Here is a 27014-nt window from a genome sequence, read left to right on the forward strand (position 1 = left end):
AACTTTTACAGAAGTTATGCCCTTCTGTGTGAAATAAGATTTTTAATGCCTCTCATAATTTCATAGTAAGATGTCATTTCACATTGTTTTCAAATTGGAACTATATTACACAGAATATTAATATTATACATATTCTGTGGTTCTGCATACATGTATATACTAAAGACTTTCAGATTGACTTCAGAACAATTGTTACATTTCATAAGCTCATTGGGACGACTATCAGGAGAGCTATTGTCATGACCCTGGTGTCAGCATAACACTTTAAGGAAAAAACTTTAAACTGGGTTATATCTTTTGAACAAAGGGGGGTAGGGTTTAGGTATTTCACATATAGATGTCTCATGAAGAGACCTTTCTTTTGGTACCAAGACTTTTTACCTTGAACTTTGACCTACTTTTCAAAAACTTTAACCTGGGCTATATCTTTTGAACTAAGGGGGATAAGGCTTGATATTTCACATATAGATGCCTCATGAAGAGGTGCATCCTTTGGTACCGGCCAAGACTTGACCTAGTGACCTTTTCTATGGACTATCACCAATTTTTAAAAACTTCAATCTGGGCTAAATCTTTTGAACCAAGGGAATTGAGTTTTAATTTTTCACATATAGATGCCTCATAAAGAGACCTTTATTTTGAAATCAAGACCTATAGTCACCTGGACTTTGACCCATTTTTCAAAAACTTTAAGCTGGCCATGAGCTATATCTTTTGAACCATTAGGGGAATAGAGCTTTGATATTTCACATATAGATGCCTCATGGAGAGACATTTCTTTTGGTACCAAAATGTTTAACCTTGTTACCTTGACCTTTGACTCATTTAACACAAACTTTAACCTGGGATATATCTTTTGAATCAATGGGGATAGGGATTGATTGATTATTGTTTAACGTCCCTCTTGAGAATATTTTGCTCATATGGAGACGTCACCACTGCCGGTGAAGGGCTGCAAAATTTAGGCCTATGCTCGGCGCTTATGGCCTTTGAGTAGGGAGGGATCTTTATATCGTACCACATCTGCTGTGACACGGGACCTCGGTTTTTGTGGTCTCATCCGAAGGACAGTCCCATTTAGTCGCCTCTTACGACAAGCAAGGGGTACTGAGGACCTATTCTAACCCGGATCCCCACGGGACGGGATAGGGATTGATATTGCACATAAAGATGCCTCATGAAGAGACCTTTTTTATGTCAAGATATTTTATTCTAGTAACTTTTACTGGAGACCTACTTTTCACAAACTTTAACCTGGGCTATATCTTTTGAACCAAGGGGATAGAGCTTTGATATTTTACATACAGATGCCTCATGAAGACACTCTTTCTTGGATGCCAAGACTTTTGAACTTTGACCTACTTTTCAAAAACTTTAACCTTGGTCTTTTGAACCAAGGGGGATAGGGCTTTGATATTTTACATATAGATGCCTCATGAAGAGACTTTTATTTTGGTAACAAGATGTTTGATCTAATTTCCTTGGCCTTGAACTCCAACCTACATTTTGAAACTTTAACCTTGGCTATATCTCTTGAACCAAGAGTGATAGGACTTTGGTATTTCAAATATGGATTTCTCATTACAAGATGTTCATTTGTTTTGGTACTAGAACTAATGACCTTGGAATTTTGACCTACTTTTCAAAAACTTTAACCTTGGATATATTTTTTAAAGGGACTGGTTCATGATTTTTGAAAAAAATATTTTTCATATTTGATGTCAAACATTAAAAATATAAAACTGATTAAATGATGACAGCCAAACTTTTGAACTTCTGAGTGCAAGAATAAAAGCTATATTTTAACCTTAAATCTGTGTTATGTAAACAAAGACTCGAGTCTTTTCATGTATACAAACATGCCAGTGAAATGTTAATTTTGTAATATAAAGCATCCTAATTTTGCAAAGTTACAAATTTTAACTTTTAGATGACACGTTTTACTCGGAAAATGCTTGAAATGTGAAAGATATAATAAACTTAGATCGATATCCATTTCTTTTGAAAATTTCGTAAACAATAATTTAACATACCGCAATCTTTGTTTACAAAACAAATAATAGACTCTCTAAAATGAGCTTCTGTGATGATGTATAACCTTGATTTTTATGTGAAATCTTTTAAATACATTAGACAATAGATTTTGATCATTAAAAGTGAAAAAGAAAATTTTATGGAAGATCGTGAATCAGTCCCTAAAATTAAACCAAGGGGGATATGGATTTCGTATTTAGATGCCTCATGACCAGGCTTTCATATGGTATCAAAACTTTTGACCTAACGACCTTGAACTTTTAACTACTTTTCAAAAACTTTAACTTATTGAACTAAAGAGGATAGGGTAAGTCAATAAGTGTCATGAATACCCGCATGCTAATGTTGTCTTCTGACAACTCGTGTTATTTTTGGTATAAAATTGTCTATTCATTTCAAATGCATATCATCGCCTAGCCGTACGTGTAGCTCAGTAGGTTAGCACGCCGACTGCTGAACTGTAAAATGTGTGTTATGGTCCAGCAGGGGTTTTAAATTTTTTTCAGATTGTTTTCTACTAAAACTGTATTTTTTGACTAAATAAAATAAATTTGAAAGTTTTTAATTTCAAAATATTGTACATATCCTCCACTTTTCATCCATATCAAATTTCTCTGGTGTAGCATACAACCTTAAAATAGGTTTCAAATTAATTTTAATAATATTAAAAATATTTTTATGAGTACTCTCAGTCCTTTGATGATTTTCCGTAGTATTTAATGCATATAATGGTATGATAATTCAATTGAAGAAAGCAATAATTTATTCAATATTATTTCATACATTTTATTGAATATTGGTGCACACTACAGAGAGCAATAATTCAATTATTGATTATAATATATTGCTCTCTTCGATTGAACTGTAGCGTGAAATTGATCTCATAATTGCATTCTTGCGTACATCAAATGAATTTATGATATCTTCAATTAAATGATTTTAAAACCTGACAAAAAACAATTTTATGTCAAATGTAGTTGAAATTCTGGCTGATATCTGATATAAGGTATTACAATATTTGCATGTATATACACACTGAAGAATTACAGATACTAGTCGGGTATAATCAATCGGTTAACGCGGTTTTGTGATATTTTTCATTATACCTATGTAAATTTTTCTATAACTTTGATGGGCGAATTATTTATGGTGCGACTTAGCGTTCAATACATGACATGCGCAGTAGAGGAAAAATGAAAAGATGGCGGCGGAAGTGACACCCAAGAAACCTCCCGACTGGAAAAATTTGACAGACACCGTCCAAGATGCAGAATCTTTGCGACAGGAGTCAATTAATGCCCACCATGATCACCTGATTACAGAAATTGAGACCTCAGATGGACCACTCGGTACATCGCTCAGGTGAGCAACATTCGTTGGTAATTTGTGATCATATTTACATCACTGTCACAGTTCGGACATACACATCAAGCCTCTGAACGTTGTTTGTTTATTTTTTTTTTTCCTGTTGAAATTTTTGAAACCGTGATTTATGCATGTACAGATGTCAAACAGGCAATCGCAGCCGTGATCGCAAGAATGTAGCTGTCTGCTGATAAAAGGGGGTTGGTTGTTGCCACTTTCCAGTGATTTTTTTTTCCCATAAGGGGCCTGGGCCTCTACGTTCAAGAGAAATCACCGACATTTTTATCAAATTGTGAAAAATCAATAAAACATTGTAAATGACCCTAATGGATGTGTATATAAGTTATTTTAACACCATTTACTCAATTTATATACTCAAAATTTCCTTAGGAAGTTCGTATGATTCTGAAGGACTCTAGCTACTTGCTGATTAATACATCCATCTTTTACAAAAGTAAAGTGGCAAGTGAGCTTTTCTGATTAAATTTTGACCTACTTTTCAATTTTTTAAAAAACTTTTTGCGATATCTTTTGAACTAAGGCAATTGGGCTTTGTCAGATATTTCACAGAAATGATTTATATGATTTATTTTATATTCCAAATTAGGACTCTCCCAGGCATACAGCATACATGATTGTTAAAAATACACATGACAAATTTCAATGTGCAATGTTAATGATGAAAAGAAAAACTTGAATATTCACTGTAATAGTATATATGCTCAAACAATGTTCATAACATGAGACATTTTGAACATAATCATACTTAATGTAATGCATGTAAGTACCAATGTGTATTCTAATGCAAAACAGTCAGAAATGCACACAGCAAGAAAATATGTACATAACAATACATGTATTACATGTAATACTGGGAAAGGTAGTATAAGTACATATGAATAATGCTCCACTGTAATGCAAAAGGTACCACGGGACGGTGCACTGGTACTAAGTTAACATGTCATGATTACAGTGAGTGCATATGCAAACTTGTTTTCACATGGTTCATGTACATAATACCTGCAATACTAGTAGTATGAGCTTAGACAATGTACATAACATGAGACATTTTGAACATGATATACTTGATGTAACACATGCAAGTACCACTGTGTATCCTAATGCACAACAGTCAGAAATGCACAAAGGGAAAAAAAAACCAGTACATGTAATCAGACTTGATAATAGTAAAAGATAGTATAAGTACATAATTATGAGTAATGCTCCACTGTAATGCAAAGGATACCACAGGACGGTGCATTGGTACTAAGTCAACATTCAACATATAAATGCTTCATGACCAGGCATTTCCATATTCTCCTCAAGAATGACTTAAATTCTTTTAAAATATTCTCAAGAATGACAAGAGTACAGTTTGTGAAATTGATATGCAAGTATCCACACTTAGTGCATAAATGAGGATTATTCACAGAATGGCTTCCACAGTCAGTACGGGACCACCGTTGGACTTGGAAGTGTTTATAGGAATATACAATACATGGGAAAATTCTTTCAGATCTTTTCAAGAACCATAAGTATACAATATGTCCAATTAATGTGCAAGTATCCTTTGACATGTGAAGTCTAGTTTGTACACACCTTGACAGTTTGTTCACACCATGCTCCCCGATGTATGCCACACGGGGGGATTCAAAATTGTATGTGTACAGTATTTGTACTTATTTTAGTGTACAATCGTATATTTGTTGTAATCATGATGTAGCAGTATTTCTGATTTTGATTATGAATTAAAGACTGTCATTGTTTTTATTAAGGCTGCAGCAGAAATTTGAATCCTACTAGAATAAGTACATATTCAGTATTTGGAAAATTCTTTTAAGATCTTTTTAAGAACCACAAGGATGTTATAGGCAGGCATCCTCATGTGGTAGAGATTCTAGTTTGTACACACTATGACCCAGAAGGTGTTGATGGGGCCACAAGAGTGGTTCAAAGATTTAGAGACAATGGTACAATTAGACAGTCCTTCATCTTCACAACCCAAGAGTTAAGATCCACAGAGGGAATTTAGTAGCCATCAAAAGAATGTGCCAAGATTCTAGGGCATCCAATGAAACCTTACTTTACAAATTATAGCACGTACACAGTAATGATGACCCCCATGGTTGAATTGTCATGCAGGTTATAGCATGGCATTTCACACACACAGACACAATCTTAAAAAAGAGATGGAGTGATTAAATGTTTGTATTATGGATCTCTGTCAAAGAATTCAAATGGAATCAATTTAATACAAATTCCAGTTTCTCTGTTGGCATGTTGTTCTATGATGGTTGCCGTGCTTACCGTTGAGTATGAGAGTAAGGCAGATTTTCAGTTGATAAAAATAGAGTACAATGTAATGCTATGAGACATAACTTTCTAAAACCCATGGATGGCTCAGTTCATGTGAGTAAATCCACCAAGGGCGAGTAAAGAAACATTGTGGATCATCGTCCCTGAATTAAAATAGTTTACATGTCGATGACATTCAAGATATAACCTTGCACTTCAAATGGATAATATTACTGTAGTTTTATATGGAATTAATTTAAAGCCAGTGATGCCCAATGCTGCAAGTTACTTCTCTCATAAAGCATGTAGTTTCTCGGATAAGTAATAGATTACATTATATAAGCAGTAAATGATTAAGTTCAGCACTTTGTTGGCCCTCTCCTTACACTTTCTGACTGGTGTTGGCTAGATATTGATTGATAAGAAATCAAAGGACAAAATGGAAAATCATTACCAACAGAAGAATTTCTACCTGCACATAATGAACACGTCCACTCTGAACATGGGGAATTACTTATTGTACGTGTTCTTTACAGAGCTGTGTATGAGGGAGATGAATTGGTAAAATTCAAAGACAGTCTAAGTGACCACATTAGGAACCATGATAAGGAAATTGAACGAATGTGCAACTACCATTACCAGGGTTTTATTGACTCAATCCGTGAGCTTTTGAAAGTCAGCTGTGATGCGGCTCAGCTAAAGGTAATACATTGTAATTCACTTATCCATTCTCCTTTCTAGATGGGATATTTCAGTTCTCAAACTCTTAAGTTTCTTGGTCATCCTTTAAAAAATTGTTTTTTGCAGTAACGCGACTCATCCTTGTTAGATGTGAGTTGGTAGGTATAGGTTTATTTTTCAAATGTTGAGATTCATTGAATAAAAGGGATGCTATACTGCATTATACCTCAGTTAAGGTGGCTCACTATACCCTGAAATAGTTTCTCAAATCAGTCTGAATTGATTTAATAATAAAAGATATGATGATATTAAAGTATATATGCCAAAAAGACAAAAAATATGCAAATTTGGATAAAAACAATACAAAACGTGATTTTCAAAAAATATTTTTTCTGCGCATATGAACAAAAGACTGATGGATGTGAACTCGTGATCTGCGGTTCACCAACCCAATGCTTTAACCACTGAGCTAAGATGATAGAAAAATGAATCGATCAATACAAATAATTTTACAAAACATTTAAATCACCATCTTGTGATGTAGTGTCATAAAGATTATAAGCTTTAGTGTAGCAAGCTACCTTAACACTTGGCAATATTGACACACTAAAATTGAATTATTTTGCATAAATAGATTTATTGATCATACATGGTTCAGACATACGTGAAACTTTCTCAATTTCACCAACAACGTCATCAAAGGCGTTCCTCCCTATATTTTCAGTACGTCTGTAGAGGGACCTATATCTTCTATGTCAGTATTGATATCTTTCAGGTTCTTGTGAACTTTATTCTGTCGTAAGAAGGAGAAATTGTTTCATTACCACTTGCCATAGACACTTTTGCATCATATTAAACATTTCACCAATCCTCTAATGCAAAGGATCACGTCTGCCACAGTTTCTGTGACAATTTTATGAACATTGTACCAAGTATTTGTTGACCCAATCTGACACACACTATTTTGGACCAGAGCTTTTGTAGTCTTTTTCTACTTGAATTAATAGTCACTGACAAAACTATACTGCTTGTAATATCACATGCATTATTAGATGCTTTTTTAAGAAATGGATTTTTAAAAATTGTTCCCTTGAATCCATGAAAAAAATTGACTAGGACAGTTTTAGTGAGACAATTGCATTTCTGCAAAAATTTAAAAGGATATATCACATGCTTCCAAAGTATACAAAATCATATGCATTTTGTCTTTCTTATAAATGCTAATATAGTTATGAATTCTAACTGTTAGTTTGCCAAAATATTGTGATAATTAGCCACAATACAGATTTAAATCTAAGCCCCAATTTCAAAAAGTCTCATTAATTAGTCAGGTAGTCGCGTGGTACAGTGACGTCACATGCGACCTTCGACGATAATCTGATTATGAAAGTACTTTTTTCATCTCATGTAAGAATATCCTAGTTGTGTCTTTTTTTTTTGTTTCAAGAAATTATGTTTGTATTATGCATTAGCGTAAACCTTGAGACATTTTGAGATTTTCTTCGTTCACACTGTTCTGTAACTTAACATTGCCTGTTTTGAGTTCACTGTATATATTTTATAGGATGAAATTTCTGAAGTAAACAGCAGGCTTCAAGACTCCTGTGAGCCGCTGTTAACAAAAGGGGAGGAGCTTGTGAAATGTAGGCGAGTCCAAGGAAACATAGCATCAGCTGTGGAAAATTTAACTCTTTGTTTACCAGGTAAGTGATGTGCTGCAAGGTAAAATGGTTGTACATGTATTTGAAATTGACGATTAAACCGAAAAATTTCTCATAAATTTTGTTTCTGAAGACAACTTTGACCTTCTTTTTTTTTCAGTATTAGAAATGTATGGAAAACTTAAAGAGCAGATGTCTTCAAAGAGGTTTGTAATATTCAGCATTACATGTTATTTACAGATTTTTTGATTTTTTATGGTTGTCATTTAGTCAAGTGATGCATGTATGTAGAATTCAGACAGGAAGCCTCAATTTCAGTTTGTCAAATTTTAATAATATGAAGATGTTATGTAATCCATCAGTATTTGACCTCTGAACTGACTGAGTTTGTATGCTTGTTGAATAAAGAGTCACATCCTGCCTGTTTCCACTGGGGCTTCAATATTTAGTGATTCATGCTATGTATGATGTACAGTGTAAACATCTTACACTCAGTCAAAGGAAATTGTCAATTTTCCACTCTCAGATATTATCCGGCACTGAAGACCCTAGAACAGCTGGAGCACACATATCTCCCCCGAGTGGAGACCCACTGGTTCTCGCAGACTATGAAAGAGGCCATCCCTAAGCTACGAGAGCAAATCAAAGATGCCAGTATGTCAGATCTCAAAGACTTTTTGGAAAATATTCGAAAACATTCTGCAAGAATCGGAGAAGTGGCCATGAAGCATGTAAGTTAAGTCGTAAAAAACCCAGGTATTGGATTTATGACAGTAGGGTTTTGAAATAGGGATTGAGTTCACAAAGCATCAGACACTCCCTGAATTACAGACACAATCACAGCTACGTGTATATGTTGAAAACTTTAATCTTGGATCTGATGATGAAATTTACTGTATTTAGAAGGTTTTGCAGCAGTGTTTAAAATTGATCAATGCCAATATTAACAAATTGTGTGCCAGTATGTAGCATATATACACTGTATATATACTAGTGCATAGTTTGTCTTAAATATTGAACAATGTTTGATAGCCTACAGGTGTACAAGAAAATATTTTGCTCCAAATGAAGTTTATTTTCAGTCATTTCATCCTTACAAATTTTGTTTTCATTCTTACAAATTAAGAATCTTTCTATTACTGTCTTTAAATATCATGAAAATTTGGATTGAAAGATAGTTAACCAGACTCATGTGTGATGAATAGAAAGACAAAATCTGTAGTGAGTCTCCAGCAATGATGTTGAAGAAAGAAAAGGTGTATAAAAGTTTTGCTTTATTACATGTTCAATGTTAGTGCTGTTGAAATTGAATTCTAAAAGAAACAAAAAGAAAGGGTTTTAGGATGAGAAACCTATCAATTATATAAACAGCAGATGCTATTCTTTTGTAATGGAATTTCCCATATTTTTATACAGGCAGCCGAACAGAACAATATGGACCCAGCCATAGTTCAGTCCAATAAGAAGATGAAAACAAAGAGAGCTCCTAAACCTCCAAACCCTTTCACGGGGGAGATTGAGACGGAGGAAGAGAGGCGAAATAAAGATATTATTGCCGATCAGGCTGGAGATGATATGGGGGTGAGTAAGACAGGGGTCGAAATTAGCGAGAAATACTCGCAAAATGCGAGTACATTTGAAAAATAGCGAGTAAAAATAATGAACACTCGAAAATCTTAGCGAGTGGTGATTTACAAACTATGATCGTATCGTATCCTTTTTATACGGTGATGCGCTATTCGCTTTTCTCAAACTTTCACTCTGAATCATACAAACGCTTACATGAACGACCTATTTCAATAACCGTTTTTATCCGGATTTTTCTTTTATGATTTTTTAAGAAACTCGGAGTCAAACAAATGCTTTAGAGATTGGACATCGCATATCGACATGTGCCACGAGTCCTGTTCACCTATAGGGGTGATTAAATTGAATAATTCCAAGTATGATGTTTTTGTTATTCATTTATCTACAAAAAATATCGGAATCTATGTTTTACCAAGTCTTCCGGTAGTTATTTTTATCAGAATCATGAGAATGTCATTGTCATATTGAGATCGGGTTGTAGTGACGACACGGGTGCATTTCTACCGCGTAGACGATTATCAAAAAAGTCATAGGACTCGTGATCGTGCTGCTTATAAAACCATGAGTCCTGTATTCGCTTTAAAAAATCACTAGTGACAACCCTGATGTGGCATGAAATTGGAAGACTGGATCTAGACCTGCGGTAAGCAAGTCGTGGATTAGACTGTTAGAGGTGCGATAATCAAGAGACCTAGACATTGCACCATATGACTTACGTAACTTAGTTTCTTGTCCAAACGCTACCTGTTGACCCACTAGGCTCAGTAATGATGGGGGAAATCATTGATTGAAAAAATATATATATATAAAAAGAGCACTGCTTCATTATTTTCATTTTAGCTTGTAGGTTTTCATTTTAGCCTGTGGATTTTTTACCCACAGGCTAAAATTAGCCTGTGGTAGAAAAAGTTAATTTCGACCCCTGGTAAGATATTGCCGATCAGGCTGGAGATGATATGGGGGTGAGTAAGATATTGCCGATCAGGCTGGAGATGATATGGGGGTGAGTAAGATATTATTGCCGATCAGGCTGGAGATGATATGGGGGTGAGTAAGATATTGCCGATCAGGCTGGAGATGATATGGGGGTGAGTAAGATATTATTGCCGATCAGGCTGGAGATGATATGGGGGTGAGTAAGATATTGCCGATCAGGCTGGAGATGATATGGGGGTGAGTAAGATATTATTGCCGATCAGGCTGGAGATGATATGGGGGTGAGTAAGATATTGCCGATCAGGCTGGAGATGATATGGGGGTGAGTAAGATATTGCCGATCAGGCTGGAGATGATATGGGGGTGAGTAAGATATTATTGCCGATCAGGCTGGAGATGATATGGGGGTGAGTAAGATATTGCCGATCAGGCTGGAGATGATATGGGGGTGAGTAAGATATTGCCGATCAGGCTGGAGATGATATGGGGGTGAGTAAGATATTATTGTTGATCAGGCTGTAGATGATATGGGGGTGAGTAAGATATTGTTGATCAGGCTGGAGATGATATGGGGGTGACTGTCGATCAGGCTGTAGATGATATTGGGGTGAGTTGGTGACGGTGTTGTTCTTGTAACATGTAAGGGTATGATGTAGGATATATAAATGGAATTCCAGTGCTGATCAATCTTGATGTAAATAGATGTAAGTGATGTAAATAAGTGATGGATCACTGCTTGAAAGAATGTAGTAAGAAATAGAGAGACTGTTGCTTCATATTTCACACACAGATATGGACAGATATTTGATGCTAATGAAATGCACTGTTGATTGCTCTTTTATCAAAGTAGATACATTGTAACATGGGTTAGGTAAAACATACAAACACGTGCATTATTATTTCATTATATGAAAATTGGAAGGTACCTGTATATTTGTGGATGGCAATTTGCACTGTTTGATAGAGATCACCAAATACCAATAATGTGCATCAGAGCAGTGCTTTCAGGACGCGTATAATAAACATGTAGCTGGAGAATTACAAGAAAATACTTTTTAAAAACAATTATAGGCATATTTTGTTTCACAACAGGTATTCTTTTTCATGTGAAAATAATATTGACCAATTTTTGATATCCTAATTTGTGTGTATTTTAGGAGCTGAGTGCACAAGATCTGATTGATTTTTTGATATATCCTAATTTTTGTGTATTTTAGGAGCTGAGTGCACAAGATCTGATTGACTTTTCTCCTGTGTATAGATGCCTCCATATCTACACTGTGTTGGTAGGTGTTCTCTGAAAAGACAGAAAATAAAGAAACAATGATGAACCTATATGGTAGCTATTCATGTTTAAAAGTGTTTAGTTTTTGAAATAGAAGTGTTTAATTTATATTCAGGGAGACAGAGAGAAGTTTGAGACATACTATAGAAAACAAAGACGAAAACAAGCACGGCTTTCTCTTCAACCTCCATCTAACATGGTAGCTAGCTGTCACAAGTTTTTTGTTTTATTCTATATACAGTGGAACCGCGTTATTACGTTTTTCATTTTGTTACAATAAGATACGTAATACCGGGGGCAACATAATAAATGTTGCCAGTGAAATCCGTTAAAAGTATCATTTGGAAATTGTATATCTTCCGTTGATACTGTGTGAATATATCTTTACTAGCTGTTTCTTTGTTTAAAAGAATATGACACTTGATTTATTTACTTCTTATCTTAAATGTCTGTCATTCTTCATGTTCTTATCCCTTTTCTTTATTTCTTGTGTTGGATACATGATACATAAGGATACTTTGAGAAGCGTTGTAAATCTACTTTTGTTTGCGCCATTTTGTTCAACTTTAACATAATGCATTCATATAAATTTCTCTCAATAACACGCTCCGGTTTGTATTCAGTATTCGCACATAAAACAAAAAATAACAAAACATCATTTTTATTAAGTTCTCTTCTACACAATATACAACACAATTAAAGAAAATTCCCACCCAAAAAACAACAAAACAAAAGACACAAAACGCACACAATACACGACACTTACACATTTTTTTCATCAACGATAAACATGGACAACAAGTTCATTCCGCTTAAAAAAAATAATAATGCACTAAGATCACATTTATAACACTAAATGATGGCACTAAAATCATGTGCACATCACAAAAAGATATCAAGTGATTTTAGAATGTACACTGAGCTAAATGCCGTGCATGAATCTGCCAATAACACTGGGCAGTTAGATCAGTGTATTTATGGACGAGATCAAACAAAATAACTGACAGTTTTTTAAGTGAACACTGCCTTTAGTCACCGAACTATGTCAAAGCCATTATCCAAGCTGTTTTAACATCGCTACGATAAGTTTTGTCCTACATGTATGGTACCAAAGCTGTCTGTAAATAGAGATTTAATAATTTTCAAAATATGAAAAATGGACAAAATTTTATAGAGTACTATATAAATATTGCATGTATTTGAGGGTAACATTGAAAATTTTCACCCCGAGAAAACCATTGTCAACCGAGGCGTAGCCGAGGTTGACAATGGTTTCTCGAGGGGTGAAAATTTCAATGTTACCCTCAAATACATGCAATATTTGTTTTATTATACTGAATGTTATGTAAACTGGGAAGCAGAAAAACTTACGTCTGTTGACATTTGATCAATCACTGTCGTGCGATATTTCGTATTTCGATGCGGGTACTCGCGTTTATTACAAATGCTCAAATGACGTCGTCTAGCAATCTACGGCGAACCGTACGCGCATAAATTTGACGCATGTGATAATTTTTTATAATATCACCAGTTGTCAAGTACTGTTACCCGTTGCTAGATACTATCACCCTGAGTCGCGTGTTTTCTGTTCTCAGAGGGTAACAATATGTTTTTTCAAATGCTTCTCGACCAATCAGGTTCGAGTATTTTACATGAAAGTATAATAAAATTGTTTATCACTGGTTTCAATTCAGGGTATTCACCTGTATTGATGTCCATAGATCTATGAAAGCGTGATCAGTCAAGCGTCTCTAATCCCCTAACAGACCAGGAAATTTACATGGTGACTGTCTTGGGCAGTCAAGGTGTGAATGGCTGATTATCTTAAGAATCACTATTGAATAATAGGGGGTTTATTACATTTTTGTCAGAATTTTTACAACTTTAAAACTCAAGTCTTGGAGACAACATAATAACAGGTCAATTTTATATCAATCTGATTAAAATCAGATCCTCGATCCGCTCCTCTTTTTTCATCTTTTTTTTTTTTTTGTCACTACCCTGTGTAGCAACAAGAAAAGAAAAAGATGAAGAAAGAGGAGCGGATCGAGGATCTGATTTTAATCAGATTGTATTTTATATAGGTTTGTTTTAAAGATATGGTTTTGTGCTCTGAAATTCCAACATAATATGCGGACTAACGTGATAAAGGGGGAACGTTTTAACGGGGTTCCACTGTACAAAAAGAGAAGTTTTGTAAAATCTGGAAAGAGTAAATGATTTTGATTAAATGAGACAAGCTCTTGTTGTATTGTAAGTTAGATAAGAGTAATGTTGTATTTCTGTTGCCTTTATAAACTTTTGTTGTATTGTAAGTTAAATAAGAGTAATGTTGTATTTCTGTTGCCTTTATAAACTTTTGAATTTACTTTCCAGCATGAATCCATAGAAAACTTCAAGAGATATTTCCATGATATTGTTGGGTTTGTATTTTATGTTACAGTATTTTCGAGTCTATAAATTTAGAAATTTTTGAGTTGATGAATTTTCTAGAGTGTAATATAAAACTGTATTACACACCTACTCCTTTTGTCTAGCTTCTTTGTTGTGGAGGATCACATTCTGAGCACTACTCAGGGACTCGTAAATCGAGCCTACATGGATGAACTCTGGGAAATGTCAGTTTCCAAACTCGCTGCCTCTCTCAGAACAAGTGCTGTGAGTTTCACAATTTTTTAACAGTAATATGTGCAATGTTCACATGTAGAATTTACGTTGTGGTTTGAGCAGTGAAATTTCTTCGCAAATTTATGGTTGAAACTGTATATACCAGTATAAGTAAATAACTTCGTACTACATGTATTTTGTATAATTGTAGGCCTCGTGTAAGGAGTCGGAAATGATGCTTGACATTAAGAAGTTGATAGTGCTGTTCTGCCACACCCTTAGGGTATGTACATTATGACATTCATGTTTTTTGCATGCTTTGCGGATTATATACTATGTGTGAGAGAGTCTAATTCATGAATATGATCTCTTTGACAGGGTTATGGGTTCAGTGTAGGGCATCTGCTTGAACTGCTGTTAGAAATGAGGTAAGGGAGGCATGTTTTAATTTGCAAAAGCTAAGTACATGTATAATGGTGCAAACGTTTTTATACAAGATTGGGTCCCATTTAATGCTGTAATAGTTGATTAATTTGTTTAATAGAAAATCATACACAATTTCTCTTTCTATTTTTCTTTTAAATTCTAGTACCAAGTTCAAACTTAGGATTTTAGGTCTTAATTCTTTTGTGAAACGAGCTTTAAAAATTCTTGAGACTGGACAGAACTTCTGCTGTTGAACTTGTTATTATCATTAAAGTTGTTTTTATATTTTATTGAGTTAAATTCAATTGTTCAGAGATCAGTACAGTGACATTCTGACCCGACAGTGGGTGGACATCTTTAATGAGATTTTCAGCGAGGACAATTACACTCCTATCTTCGTGGAATCCGAGGAGGAGTACACCGCCATTGTTACACAGTTTCCATTCCAAGATGAAGAGCTTGAACAGGTAAGAAGAGAGAAATTAGTAACCTTACTGGCATACAAATCAACAGTAAGTTCTTCGAGGTGGATACTGGGGTGTCTCTATCACGAAAAATGTAGAACTTCATACAGGATAGAAATCTTTTAAGGAGGCATGGTACAACAATTTAAATTAATTTTGTTGTAAATAATGAATGTCGTAGCATTCATACCAGTAAGACACAATACAACTGAAATAAGATCGGGGTATCAGTGCTTGTTTTTAAGAGAGAATTTTTTATTTGCAAAACTAGGATTCTCAAAATGAAATGTAGAATGAGATAAAAAGTTCTCAATTGGATTTGAACACTCTACAGGTAGATTAATTAATAGATGACACTCATTCATCACTCTACAGGTAGATTAATTAATAGATGACACTCATTCCTCTTGATTTCAAGCACAATCACTTTCATTGCAAAAATGGAGGTTTGCTGTTTCTGAGGCCTCATTAAGGGACAGTGTGGTGATTTAAGTTTTGATACATAGATAAGATTTTGATAATTTTGTTTCAGGGAGAAGTGCAATATGTATATCGATCAAAGGTGTGGGAATCCCATTTATAACAGAGCATGAGAAATAAGTCCCACTATATGTTCCTAATATGAGAAATAAATCCAATTATATGCTCCCAATATGAGAAATAAGTCCAATTACAGTGGAACCCCGTTATTACGTTCCCCCTTTAATACGTTAGTCCGCATATTACGTTGGAATTTCAAAGCACAAAACCATTTCTTAACAAACCTATATAAAATAGACCTCGTTATTACGTTGCCCTAAGATGCCCGGACTCGGTATTACGTTGTAAAAATTCCGACAAAATCAAATAATGATTCTCAAAATCATAAGCCATTCACACCTTGACTGTCAGAGGCAGTCACCACGTAAATTCCCTGGTCTGTTTGGGGATTAGAGACGCTTGACTGATCACGCTTCGATAGATCTAGCGACATCAATACAGGTGAATACCTCGTATCGAAGCCAGTGATAAACAATTAAATAATGTTTATTTAGACATTGTACTCTATGAAATTTACTTCATTTTTCATATTTTGATAATCGAAGAAATAATTTCTCAACCACCTGAGTGTTCAGCATAGTGTGATTACCTTCGCTATTAAAACTCTATTTACGGACAGCTTTGGTACCGAACATGAAAGACAAGATTTATCGTAGCATTGTTAAAACCGCTTGGGTAACTGCTTGGACATAGGTGACGAAAGGTGGTCAATTAAAAAATTGTCCGTTGTTTGGACATGCAGCTTGGGTGTTCGTAAATCTCGTCCATACATACACCAATCAAACTGTCCTGTGTTATCGGCCGATTCGCGCACAGCATTTACTTCAGTGAATATTCTAAAATCCCTTGATGCGCACGTGATTTTAGTGCCATCATTTAGCGTTATAAATGAAATCTTCGTGCATCATTATATTTTTTTTTTATGTGGATTGCGCTTAAATTGTTCTCCGTGTTTATCGTTGGTGAGAAAAGTGTGTAAGTGTTGGGTATCGTGTGCGTTTTGTGTCTATAGTTTTGTTGTTTTGGGGTAGGATTTTTTTTTTTATTGTGTTGTGTATTGTGTAATTAGAGAACTTAATAAAACGATGTTTTGTTATTTTTTTAATACGAATGTTGAATACGAACCGGAACGAGTTATTGATAGAAATTTACATGAACGCATTGTTTTAAAGTTGAACAAAATGGCGGTCCAAACGAATGCAGAAAAAACGTTTATCAAAACATCCTTATGTATCCTACACCAGAAATAAAGAAAAGGGATAAGAACATGAAGAATTACGGACATTAAAGATAAGATGTAAATAAAACAAAGTATAATAGTCTTTTAAACAAAGAAACAGTAAAGATATATTCACACACCCCTTCACGGAGTACCAACGGACGATATACAATTTCCAAATGATATTTTTAACGGATTTCACTGGGAACGTTTATTACGTTGCCCCCGGTATTACGTTATTTTATCGTGACAAAATGGAAAACGTAATAATGGGGTTCCACTGTATATGCTCCCAATATGAGAAATAAGTCCCATTATATGCTCCCAATATGAGAAAGAAGTCCAAAATTATATGCTCCCAATATGAGAAATAAATCAGATTATATATTCCCAATATGAGAAATAAATCCAAATATATGCTCCAATTCTGATGCAAAGTTATTATGGAAATTTGACTGCTCTCATCACATGAGTCTGTAGCCCTCCTTAATTATTAACATTCTGACATTTTTGGGGAGGTCTTTTCTTTGGTGCAAACATAATCCAGTTGCTTTATTTAAACAAAATGTTTTTCCATATTTATTTCTTATGGGAATAAATATCACTTCACAATATGCATGGATTCATTATAAGCGTGTTTTACTAAATATTTGTATTAATTTTTTGTCCAATATTTCATCGGTATTGTCATGATTATTGACAGCAAACCTTACAAGTAATATTGATTTCTGACTGATTTCCAATATTAATGCTGTTGGTCAAGAAAGTTGCAAAATATGCAGCAGGTGTGCACCAAAGAAAAGATAAACCATTTTGAATTGTGACCCTGCCCAAAAAATGTTTGAATGTTGAAAATTGGGGAAGGTTGTATTAATGGAAGATTTGAAGGGTGTGATCTGTGAAGCTTGAGATTGATTTACATTCGGTGCTCCAGTTATGTGTTAACGTGTCCAGGCTATATATACCCCGCGTTGGATGAGCATGTATGACCTCTTTTTACAACTATTTTGATACAAGTTTTTATCATTTTCTCATCATCTTGGATTTGTGTGTTAACGTGTCCAGGCTATATATACCCCGCGTTGGATAAGCATGTATGACCTCTTTTTACAACTATTTTGATACAAGTTTTTATCATTTTCTCATCATCTTGGATTTGTCTTATTCCTCCTTTTGTGACAAATTATTTTTATTAAGATAAAGCCAACACCCCACCCCCATTTAGAATGTCTTGAACTTTACCCTGTAATCCTATTGATGTTCTCTTCCCTCATCTTAAGTGATGTAATATTCTCAATCAATATATGCCTCTATTTTTCACATACACTTGCTCAAGATGAAATGAAATTCTGGAAATGTATTTGTTTTTAACACTTTTTTGTGCTATCGTTTCTATGGTTTCACCACCAGTATAAGACTATTCATGCACTTGTATACAGGTTTATGCATCTATTCTTAAATCTGCTAATTTACATGAGGAATTGTACCAATATCAAATACATGTATATGCTTATTCCAAGGGGTTAGATTTTGTGGAATTTTTAAAGAAAAATTTATCACTTCTTGAATGAAGTCATTTTTGCACAAATTGCTCTATGGGGGATATGTGGATTGTTCAGTTTGTGATGCTGCTGTCTTCACAATGAACAGGACATTAATCCCAGGCAGTTTATTCTTCTCCTCATCTACTACTCATTTTCTTCCACAGGAAACATTCCCTAAGAGATTTCCTTTTTCCCTTTTTGTGCCAAATATCTACACACAAGTGAAAGCATACATTAATGCTTGCCTCAAATTCTCTGCTGATTTACACTTGAGGTATGTGGCTCGGAATGTATATCACTTTTCCTAGATGTGCCCCAGTTACATGTTTAGTGAAATGAATTCATGTAATTATGTATTTTTCGGACCTCTACTATAGAGAGAAAAAATTTAATGTCATTTTGTTCTTTAAGCCATACAGAGATTGATGACATGATCCGTAAATCAACCAATCTGTTGTTGACAAGGACATTGGGCAGTTGTTTGTCATCATTAATCAAGAGATCAGATTTAACCTTGCTGCAGGTAAGAATGGATGATATTCTGTTGACAGCCCAGTAGTACTAGGGAATTTGTAATGTACATGTATAGTTTAATTATTGCCACCTTTGTCCTTGCAGTTGATACAGATTGCTATAAATATGAATTATCTGGAGAAATCCTGCAGTTACCTGGAGGAGTATATTTCAACTATAACCGGGTAAGTGTGTATTGAAGAGTTGTTTTGTCACAGTTTGGTTAATAGAATCTTGTTGCTGCCAATAATGTGCTATTTAACACTGCAGGTTAAAAAAGATTTGAACTGTAAGGTCATAAAAAATTCATTTTCTGGTTTTCGGGGCTCGTCCACATCTATTTAATTTGTGCTGCGTGGCAATTTTTATCACTTTTCCTCAAAAAACTTCCCAATATGGGTTATTCTGGAAAAATCTCATTTTCGAATTTTTAATACTTAAGTCTCATAAACGTTGAAAGGCAAGACCGATACAACGTTAAGCATTTGTGGTACATTTGTACATAGATTGCTGTCAACATGGCAACAAATGTTTCTCTGATGTCTGTTCAATACTGCCTCAGGCTGGTTCTGCAATAATGCAGAACTGTAGGTCTCTGGGAAAACATTGGGACAGACCAGAGAGCTACAGATCCACCCCTTATATAACCCTTCAATTTATGGTGCAGAAAAAAATTTGCTCGGTTGAGGCCTTACATTGTTGTATTCTTGCATCGCCATCTCAAAAATTTAAAATAAAAAAATTCCCAACATATTTTCCCACTATACTTGTGTCCAAACATACCTTTAAACATTCCTCAAAGCCCCATGTGACCCGAAAACTCGCAGCTTTGAATGATTCCGTTTGTTGACTGACATCAAGTAAACAAGTGTTGAATATAATGATTCCGTTTGTTGACTGACATCAAGTAAACAGGTGTTTAGTATAATGATGGAAATTTGATTTGTGATTTTCAGAGCTCAGAGTGATAGTGCACACATGGCAAGACTTCATGGTACATCTATGTTTAAGGTATGCTGTTGAAAAGTACCACCCATTAGTTACCTTGGCATATACATGTATTTAGTATGCATTTGCATAATGTCAATGTCAGTTGATTGCATTTCGTTAATACCTTGTTATTTTAGTATTCTGTTCAAATAAATGAAGGACAGGCATGATTTAAGATGTGTGTCATACTTGTACAGGATGCCAGAAGTGATGCAGAGGAGCATATTTACAACAAACTGAATTTGAAGATCAGCGAGTTCATAGAATTAGGTAAGATAGCTTTATCACACCTGAAGATCAGCGGGTTTATAGAATTAGGTAAGATAGCTTTATCACATCTAACAATCAAAATTATGGAAAATTTTGAAATTCAGACTGCTGTGAAAAAAGTATGACTTGTAACAGTATCCTTAATATACCGGGGAATTTTTAGCCTTAAAATGAAAACAAAATTATGTAAATGTACATTGTGATGGCTCAAAGAAATAACTTGAAGCGAATTGAAAGCTGTAAACAGTACTTGTAGCTTCTCATTTCATATTATATAAGCTGACCCAAAGCAGGTTATATATGATTTCTTTTTGTGATGGAAGTCTAGCATGCTCTATATCTCTCTGCAGTATAAAATCTTGACATTTTTAATTTTTCAGCTAACTATGATTGGTTGTTGCCAGAGTCTCGGGGTCATGCCAGTGGATACATCACAGACCTTGTGGCTTTCCTTCAGAGCACCTTCATGTCTTTCACAAATCTCCCAGTAAGATTTTGAATTTGTTTGAATCTTAGTCACCGTATTATCCACCATTAATGTCATGATGCATGCTGTGACCAAGTGTGTTCAATATGTATATTTGGATAAAATTGACACATCATTCAAAGAATTTGGTATTTCCACATTTCCCAAACTCATAGTGATGTTTTCTCCAAGATAATAAGAAATTACTGAAATGCTTTAGGGTCTTTAATTTCAGGATATAAGTTTTAACCCATCGGTAAAATTTTTGTTTTCGTTGGTAGTTCAAGTTGATTAGAGCAACTTTTTAAGCTAGATGAAGAGTTAAAAGGAATATGAATCTATGTTGTTTAAATATTCACTTAAGATAAGGTCTTGCCAGTTTAGTTTTGCCGTTGAGTTACACTTTTGATTGTATGGATGTAAAATTTTAGAGTATTTTTTCATGACGATTTATAATGATCTTATTGTGTTCTTCAAATCCTCATCAAGTGGAGAGTAAATGTTCTAATTCCTTCAAATCCTCATCCATGAAAGTGGAGAGTAAATGTTCTAATTCCTTCAAATCCTCATCCATGAAAGTGGAGAGTAAATGTTCTAATTCCTTCAAATACTCATCCATGAAAGTGGAGAGTAAATGTTCTAATTCCTTCAAATCCTCATCAAGTGGAGAGTAAATATTCTAATTCCTTCAAATCCTCATCCATGAAAGTGGAGAGTAAATGTTCTAATTCCTTCAAATCCTCATCCATGAAAGTGGAGAGTAAATGTTCTAATTCCTTCAAATCCTCATCCATGAAAGTGGAGAGTAAATGTTCTAATTCCTTCAAATCCTCATCAAGTGGAGAGTAAATATTCTAATTCCTTCAAATCCTCATCCATGAAAGTGGAGAGTAAATGTTCTAATTCCTTCAAATCCTCATCCATGAAAGTGGAGAGTAAATGTTCTAATTCCTTCAAATCCTCATCCATGAAAGTGGAGAGTAAATGTTCTAATTCAGGAAGAATTTTTAAGACAATGTCAGGCCAATAGGAAGAAGGGGGTACTTTTGAAAGAAATTTTAAAATTCACTTAGAAAATTTGTGTGTTAAGACTCATGGGTATGCCCCCCCCCCCCCCCCCCCCAAACACACGCACACACATACACACACTTTGAAATATCCCTATGAGTCTGAATGCAAAGCAAAGAATGTGTTAATGAAACAGTTACTCTAATATTGTACAATCATATGATATTGTTCAAATTATGTTATTTATTTAAGAAATAAATTCATTTTTAGAAATACATGAGGGCTTTAGCTCTTCATGAAAAGTATGCTGGTGTTAAGCTTTGCAATTCCCACCCTCATGTATTTTTGAAAAACGAAATTCATATTTCATATTTACATTTTGCTTTCATTTGTTGGAATTCCCAGTCGTTAGTTTTTAGCTCACCTGAGCTGAAAGCTCAAGTGCGCTTTTCTGATCGCCTGTTGTCCGTCTGTCTGTAAAATTTTTACATTTTTATACGCTCGTCTTTAGACGGGACGTATTATGGTAGAGCGATGTCTGTCCGTCCTTCCGTTCGAACTTTTCTCTTTAATATAATTTCATTTCCCTTTCACATATCATGCTGAAACTTGGTGTGTAGCTTCTTTGTGGATCACTCTGGATCACACTGCAATTTTGATCCATTTCGACCTTTTTTCCAAGAGTTTTGCCCCTTTATTTGGAAATAATTATTATATGGAGGGTACATAATTTGTCTGCCCAACCCCTCCCACAGTTTTCAAGTGAGGACCTTCTTATTTTGTGGAGTGTCTGTATAGGTACTGAAGATGTGCATCTGGTGAAGGATTTTGAATTTCTTCTATTTTTGAAAAAATTGCAGGTTGTTGAACTTGGTCCATTTTGAGGAAATCTCAATTTTTAAGCTAAGACCCTTTGTTCATATGCAAGTTTCACGGGCGTATTACTGTATGTACCGTTTGTGGTACTCTTGTTGACTTCTTCTCCAGAACCACTGGGCCAATTTCAACCAAACATGGCCAAAAGCATCCTTGGGGGAAGGGCTTTCAAGTTTGTTCAAATGAAGGGCCATGTCCGTTTCAAAGGGGAGATAATCACAAAAATGCAAAAATAGGATGGGGTCATTTAAAAATCTTTTTTTCAAGAACCAGTGGGCCAGAAAAGCTGAAATTTACATGAAAGCTTCCTGACATAGTGCAGATTCAAGTTTAAGTTTGTTCAAATCATGGCCCCCGGGGGGTGGATGGGGCCACAAGGGGGGATCAAAGTTTTGCATACAAATATATAGGGAAAATTTTTAAAAATCATCTTCTCAAGAACCACTGAGCCAGAAGAGCTGATATTTACATGAAAGCTTCCTAACATAGTTGCAGATTTAAGTTTGTTAAAATGATGGGGCCACAATAGGGGATCAAAGTTTTACATAGAAATATATAGGAAAAATCTTTAAAAATCTTCTTCTCAAGAACCAATAAGCTAGAAGAGCTGAGATTTACATGAAAGCTTTCTGACATAGTGCAGATTCAAGTTTGTTCAAAGTATGGCCCCCGGGGGTAGGTTGGGGTCACAATAGGGGATGAAAATTTTACATACAAATATATAGGGAAAATCTTTAAAAATCTTCTTCTCAAGAACCATTGGGCCAAAGAAGTTGACATTTACATGAACGCTTTCTGACATAGTGCAGATTCTAGTTTGTAAAAATCATGGCCTCCAGGGGTAGGTTGGGGCCACAATAGGGACTAAGGTTTTACATGCAAGTCTTCAGATATGGGCCAAGGTGACTTAGGTGAGTGATGTGGCCCATGGACCTCTTGTTATAATGGATATTTTCTGCAGTTGTCCATTTTTTGCAGTATTTTGCAGATAGGAAAAATCCTGGAAAATTACAATTTCAAAATATATACTTGCATATAGGTATAATTCAACCACAGAAATTAGAAATGCAGAATATAATTTGCTACCATTTCAGATCAAATTGCAAAAATTTCCAAACGTAAAAACTACCTGTTATATGGTATTTATCAGTATGCATACACACACTGTTCACATTAAGAAGGAAATGACTATCAAATTATTTGTAAAGATATCAAAAGCAAAAACATTGGAGTTGTATGATATTGAAATATGTAAGAGCTTGTTTGTACAATGATGTGAAGTTTGGAAGGGTTACTCAAACCTTCAATGTACAGTGAACATTCAGTGCCAACATCCCCTTTTGATAATATTTGGAGCATCCTAATCCCCAAGGACATGAAGACCTACCAGGTCGATACTTGCATCCTAATCCCCAAGGACGTGAAGACCTACCAGGTCGATACTTGCATCCTAATCCCCAAGAACGTGAAGACCTACCAGGTCGATACTTGCATCCTAATCCCCAAGGACGTGAAGACCTACCAGGTCGATACTTGCATCCTAATCCCCAAGGACGTGAAGACCTACCAGGTCGATACTTGCATCCTAATCCCCAAGGACATGAAGACCTACCAGGTCGATACTTGCATGAATGATGCAGATAAGAAAACAGACTACCTTTCATGCTTCAGGTGCTGCATGTGACCCACGTTTTACAGATTAATTTCCATTTGATATTTTGATATTACTCATTTCTGACGCAAGTGTCCGTGGTGTCAGAGATAGGGATGCATACTCCAGTCATGCTTCAAATGCTGCATGTGACCTATATTTTTCAGCTTGGTGTTCAGATTTTAGTTGATTAATGAAGAATTTATCAACCAACAGTAATTAATTATATTCATTTGTCTATGATAATCCAACTTTATATTAAAATTGTGGTAATTTTCCAATATTGTAAACCAACTTTTATTCGCGTGTGATAAAATTTCACTGGATTTATGAGAACATTGTCGCAAATATTTCTCGTTGTGATCCAGTCCTTGAATGTCTGTCATAGGCACGAAAATTACTCGCCACGAACCAGTTTACCAAAGGTGAATTGCGAAATAAAGTAGCCGCGAATAAAAGTTGGTTTAAAGTATGCTGATGATATGATGCTTCTTACTGTGGCTTGTCTTAAATATAAACAGTCAATCCTGTTTTGCCCATATAAGATCATAATGCAGAGTGCGGCAGAAACCTTGACACAGAATGTAGTAAAGATTTGCTTTGTTTTAAATATGTCATGAGGTTGTGGGCGGGGCTGGAATGGAAAGTGGCACATGCCGCAGATGCGGCTTTTCACTTTTCAAGGAAGAAGTATGTTTTATTGATATTTAAATCATCTTAGTTTTGAGTTTTGAAAAATTAAAGAACTTGATATGTATCTGATTGTAATTATCATAACTGTCTAGTTTTTAGGGTAGATGGGGATGATTAATGATTTAAACAGTGGTGATTCTTGTACCACCTGCTTCAATGAAACCTCATTGTCTGTAAACAAAAAACAAAAAAACAACAAGACATTTATTCCTTAACTCAATCAGACTTGCATAAATGTTGTCCGTAAGGATTTTGCTAACCTACACTATATATATTCCAAATTCACTTGATAAGATGATATTGTTGAAATAAACAGAGAATTGGAAGAAGGTTTTGACTAATTGTAATAGTAAACATATTTAGTTTAAGCAATATTCTATTCAATGAATAATTCAATAGGATTAGGAAACAAGCAAAAGTCTGTTTTTTAATTTGGTTTTTTGTTTGTAAAAGTATACTTATTTGACTTCCAGGAAAAGGTTGCCAAAACGTCATGCATGTCTGCCTGTAAGCATGTAGCTGTGTCATTACTGGAGTTCATCATGGAGAACAATGTCAAACAGGTCACGATGGGGGCGTTACAGCAGTTCAATCTTGACCTTATTCAGTGTGAACGTAAGTGAAAAAATGTGTGTATGGTAAATACTGTAGGCGTACTTAATTCAGCATATGTAAATTTTATCGGATCTGATGCACTTGGTGTAATCATGATAAAGCACTTGTTCTGGTTTGATTATGTGTGATAAGAGATTTTCAGATTTTAGGGCAACCATGAATTAGTACTCTTGCTTCATTACCAAAGGCTTTAAAAATTATATGCATCCTGCTTAAATAAATGCCCAACAAGTATAACTGCTTAAAATTTTATTGCAGGATATTTGTTGGAGGGAAAATTCTAAAACAAATTATTTTTATGTTTGAAATGTAGAATTATCATGTCCCCGGAATCGAAGATTTAGAGACATATCATTTTTGGCCTGTTTGTCCGTCTGGGCATGTCTGTCTTGTCTATGGCAAAAAAAAACTTTATCTTTTAAACCATAGGAAGTAGACCTTTCATATTTAGTACATGTGTATTCTTGTGGCAAGACCTTCCATTGACACCAACATCTTTGACCTGGTGACCTTCACATTGACCTTTGATCTACTTTTAGAAAATTTGAATACAAGCCATATCTTTCAAATCGTAAGAGGTGCTATTTTCATATTAAACATGTGCATTTCTTTTGAGAAGACCTTTCCAGTGATATCAGATTTGTTGAGTTTGTTACATTGACCATTGACCTTGTTTTGGGAAATTTTCAAATAAAAACTTTAACCTTGGTCATATTTTCTAAACCATTAGAGATAGACCTTTCATATGTAGTATGTGTATTCCTCGAGGGAAGACTTTTCTATTCATACCAAAATCTTTAACCTGGTGACATTTACCTTTGACCTACTTTTAGAAAATTCAAAATAAGCCATATCTTTCAGATTGTAAGAGGTACTGCTTTATATTAGGCATGTGCATTTCTTGTGAAACGACCCCTCCAATGATACCAGATTTGTTGACCTTTTGACCTTAACATTGAACTACTTATTTGAAATTTTCAAAATAAAAAACCCTTTAACTTTGGTCATATCTTTAAAACACAAGAGGTTCAGCTTTCATATTCGACATGTTTATTCCTTTTTGCAAGATCTTTCGATTGGTACCAAAATCTTTGACCTGGTGACCTTTACATTGACCATTGATGTATGTTTATAAAATTCAAATACAAGCCATATCTTTTAAACAGTAAGGCACTGCTCTCATATTTAGCATGTACATTTCTTGTGAGAAGACCTTTCCATTCATACCAAATTTGTTTACTTTGATATTGACCTCTGAACTACTTTGAAAATTATTCTCTAAAATGAG

General features: G+C 34.8%; 1 protein-coding gene across 7 annotated transcripts in view; it reads left to right on the plus strand.

Moving 5' to 3' along the window:
* Positions 1 to 275: 275 nt before the first annotated feature.
* The window catches only part of LOC125658066 (exocyst complex component 6B), a 29874-nt gene continuing 3135 nt past the window's right edge, over positions 276 to 27014 (plus strand). Inside the window, exons 1-23 of one of the 7 annotated variants that reach the window (XR_007363574.2) lie at positions 276 to 3396; positions 6231 to 6396; positions 7940 to 8078; positions 8197 to 8242; positions 8563 to 8767; positions 9453 to 9617; positions 11777 to 11845; positions 11960 to 12043; positions 14221 to 14267; positions 14382 to 14502; positions 14663 to 14734; positions 14830 to 14879; positions 15191 to 15344; positions 15874 to 15903; positions 18809 to 18918; positions 19056 to 19167; positions 19263 to 19342; positions 20114 to 20168; positions 20345 to 20417; positions 20798 to 20904; positions 25040 to 25108; positions 25585 to 25726; positions 26156 to 26304. Coding sequence is in view for 5 of the 7 variants with exons in the window: in XM_048889144.2 (XP_048745101.1) it covers positions 3236 to 3396; positions 6231 to 6396; positions 7940 to 8078; positions 8197 to 8242; positions 8563 to 8767; positions 9453 to 9617; positions 11777 to 11845; positions 11960 to 12043; positions 14221 to 14267; positions 14382 to 14502; positions 14663 to 14734; positions 14830 to 14879; positions 15191 to 15344; positions 15874 to 15903; positions 18809 to 18918; positions 19056 to 19167; positions 19263 to 19342; positions 20114 to 20168; positions 20345 to 20417; positions 20798 to 20904; positions 25040 to 25108; positions 25585 to 25726 (2257 nt within the window). In the remaining 2 variants the exon portion in view is untranslated. Of the gene's footprint in view, positions 3397 to 6230; positions 6397 to 6501; positions 6534 to 7939; positions 8079 to 8196; positions 8243 to 8562; positions 8768 to 9452; positions 9618 to 11776; positions 11846 to 11959; positions 12044 to 14220; positions 14268 to 14381; positions 14503 to 14662; positions 14735 to 14829; positions 14880 to 15190; positions 15345 to 15873; positions 15904 to 18808; positions 18919 to 19055; positions 19168 to 19262; positions 19343 to 20113; positions 20169 to 20344; positions 20418 to 20797; positions 20905 to 25039; positions 25109 to 25584; positions 25727 to 26155; positions 26305 to 27014 lie in introns of those variants that run through there. The other 6 variants (XM_048889144.2, XM_048889149.2, XR_008798421.1 and 3 more) reach the window with 6 other exon arrangements.

The sequence above is a fragment of the Ostrea edulis genome, chromosome 9 (assembly GCF_947568905.1).
Source record: "Ostrea edulis chromosome 9, xbOstEdul1.1, whole genome shotgun sequence".
Taxonomy (NCBI): domain Eukaryota; kingdom Metazoa; phylum Mollusca; class Bivalvia; order Ostreida; family Ostreidae; genus Ostrea; species Ostrea edulis.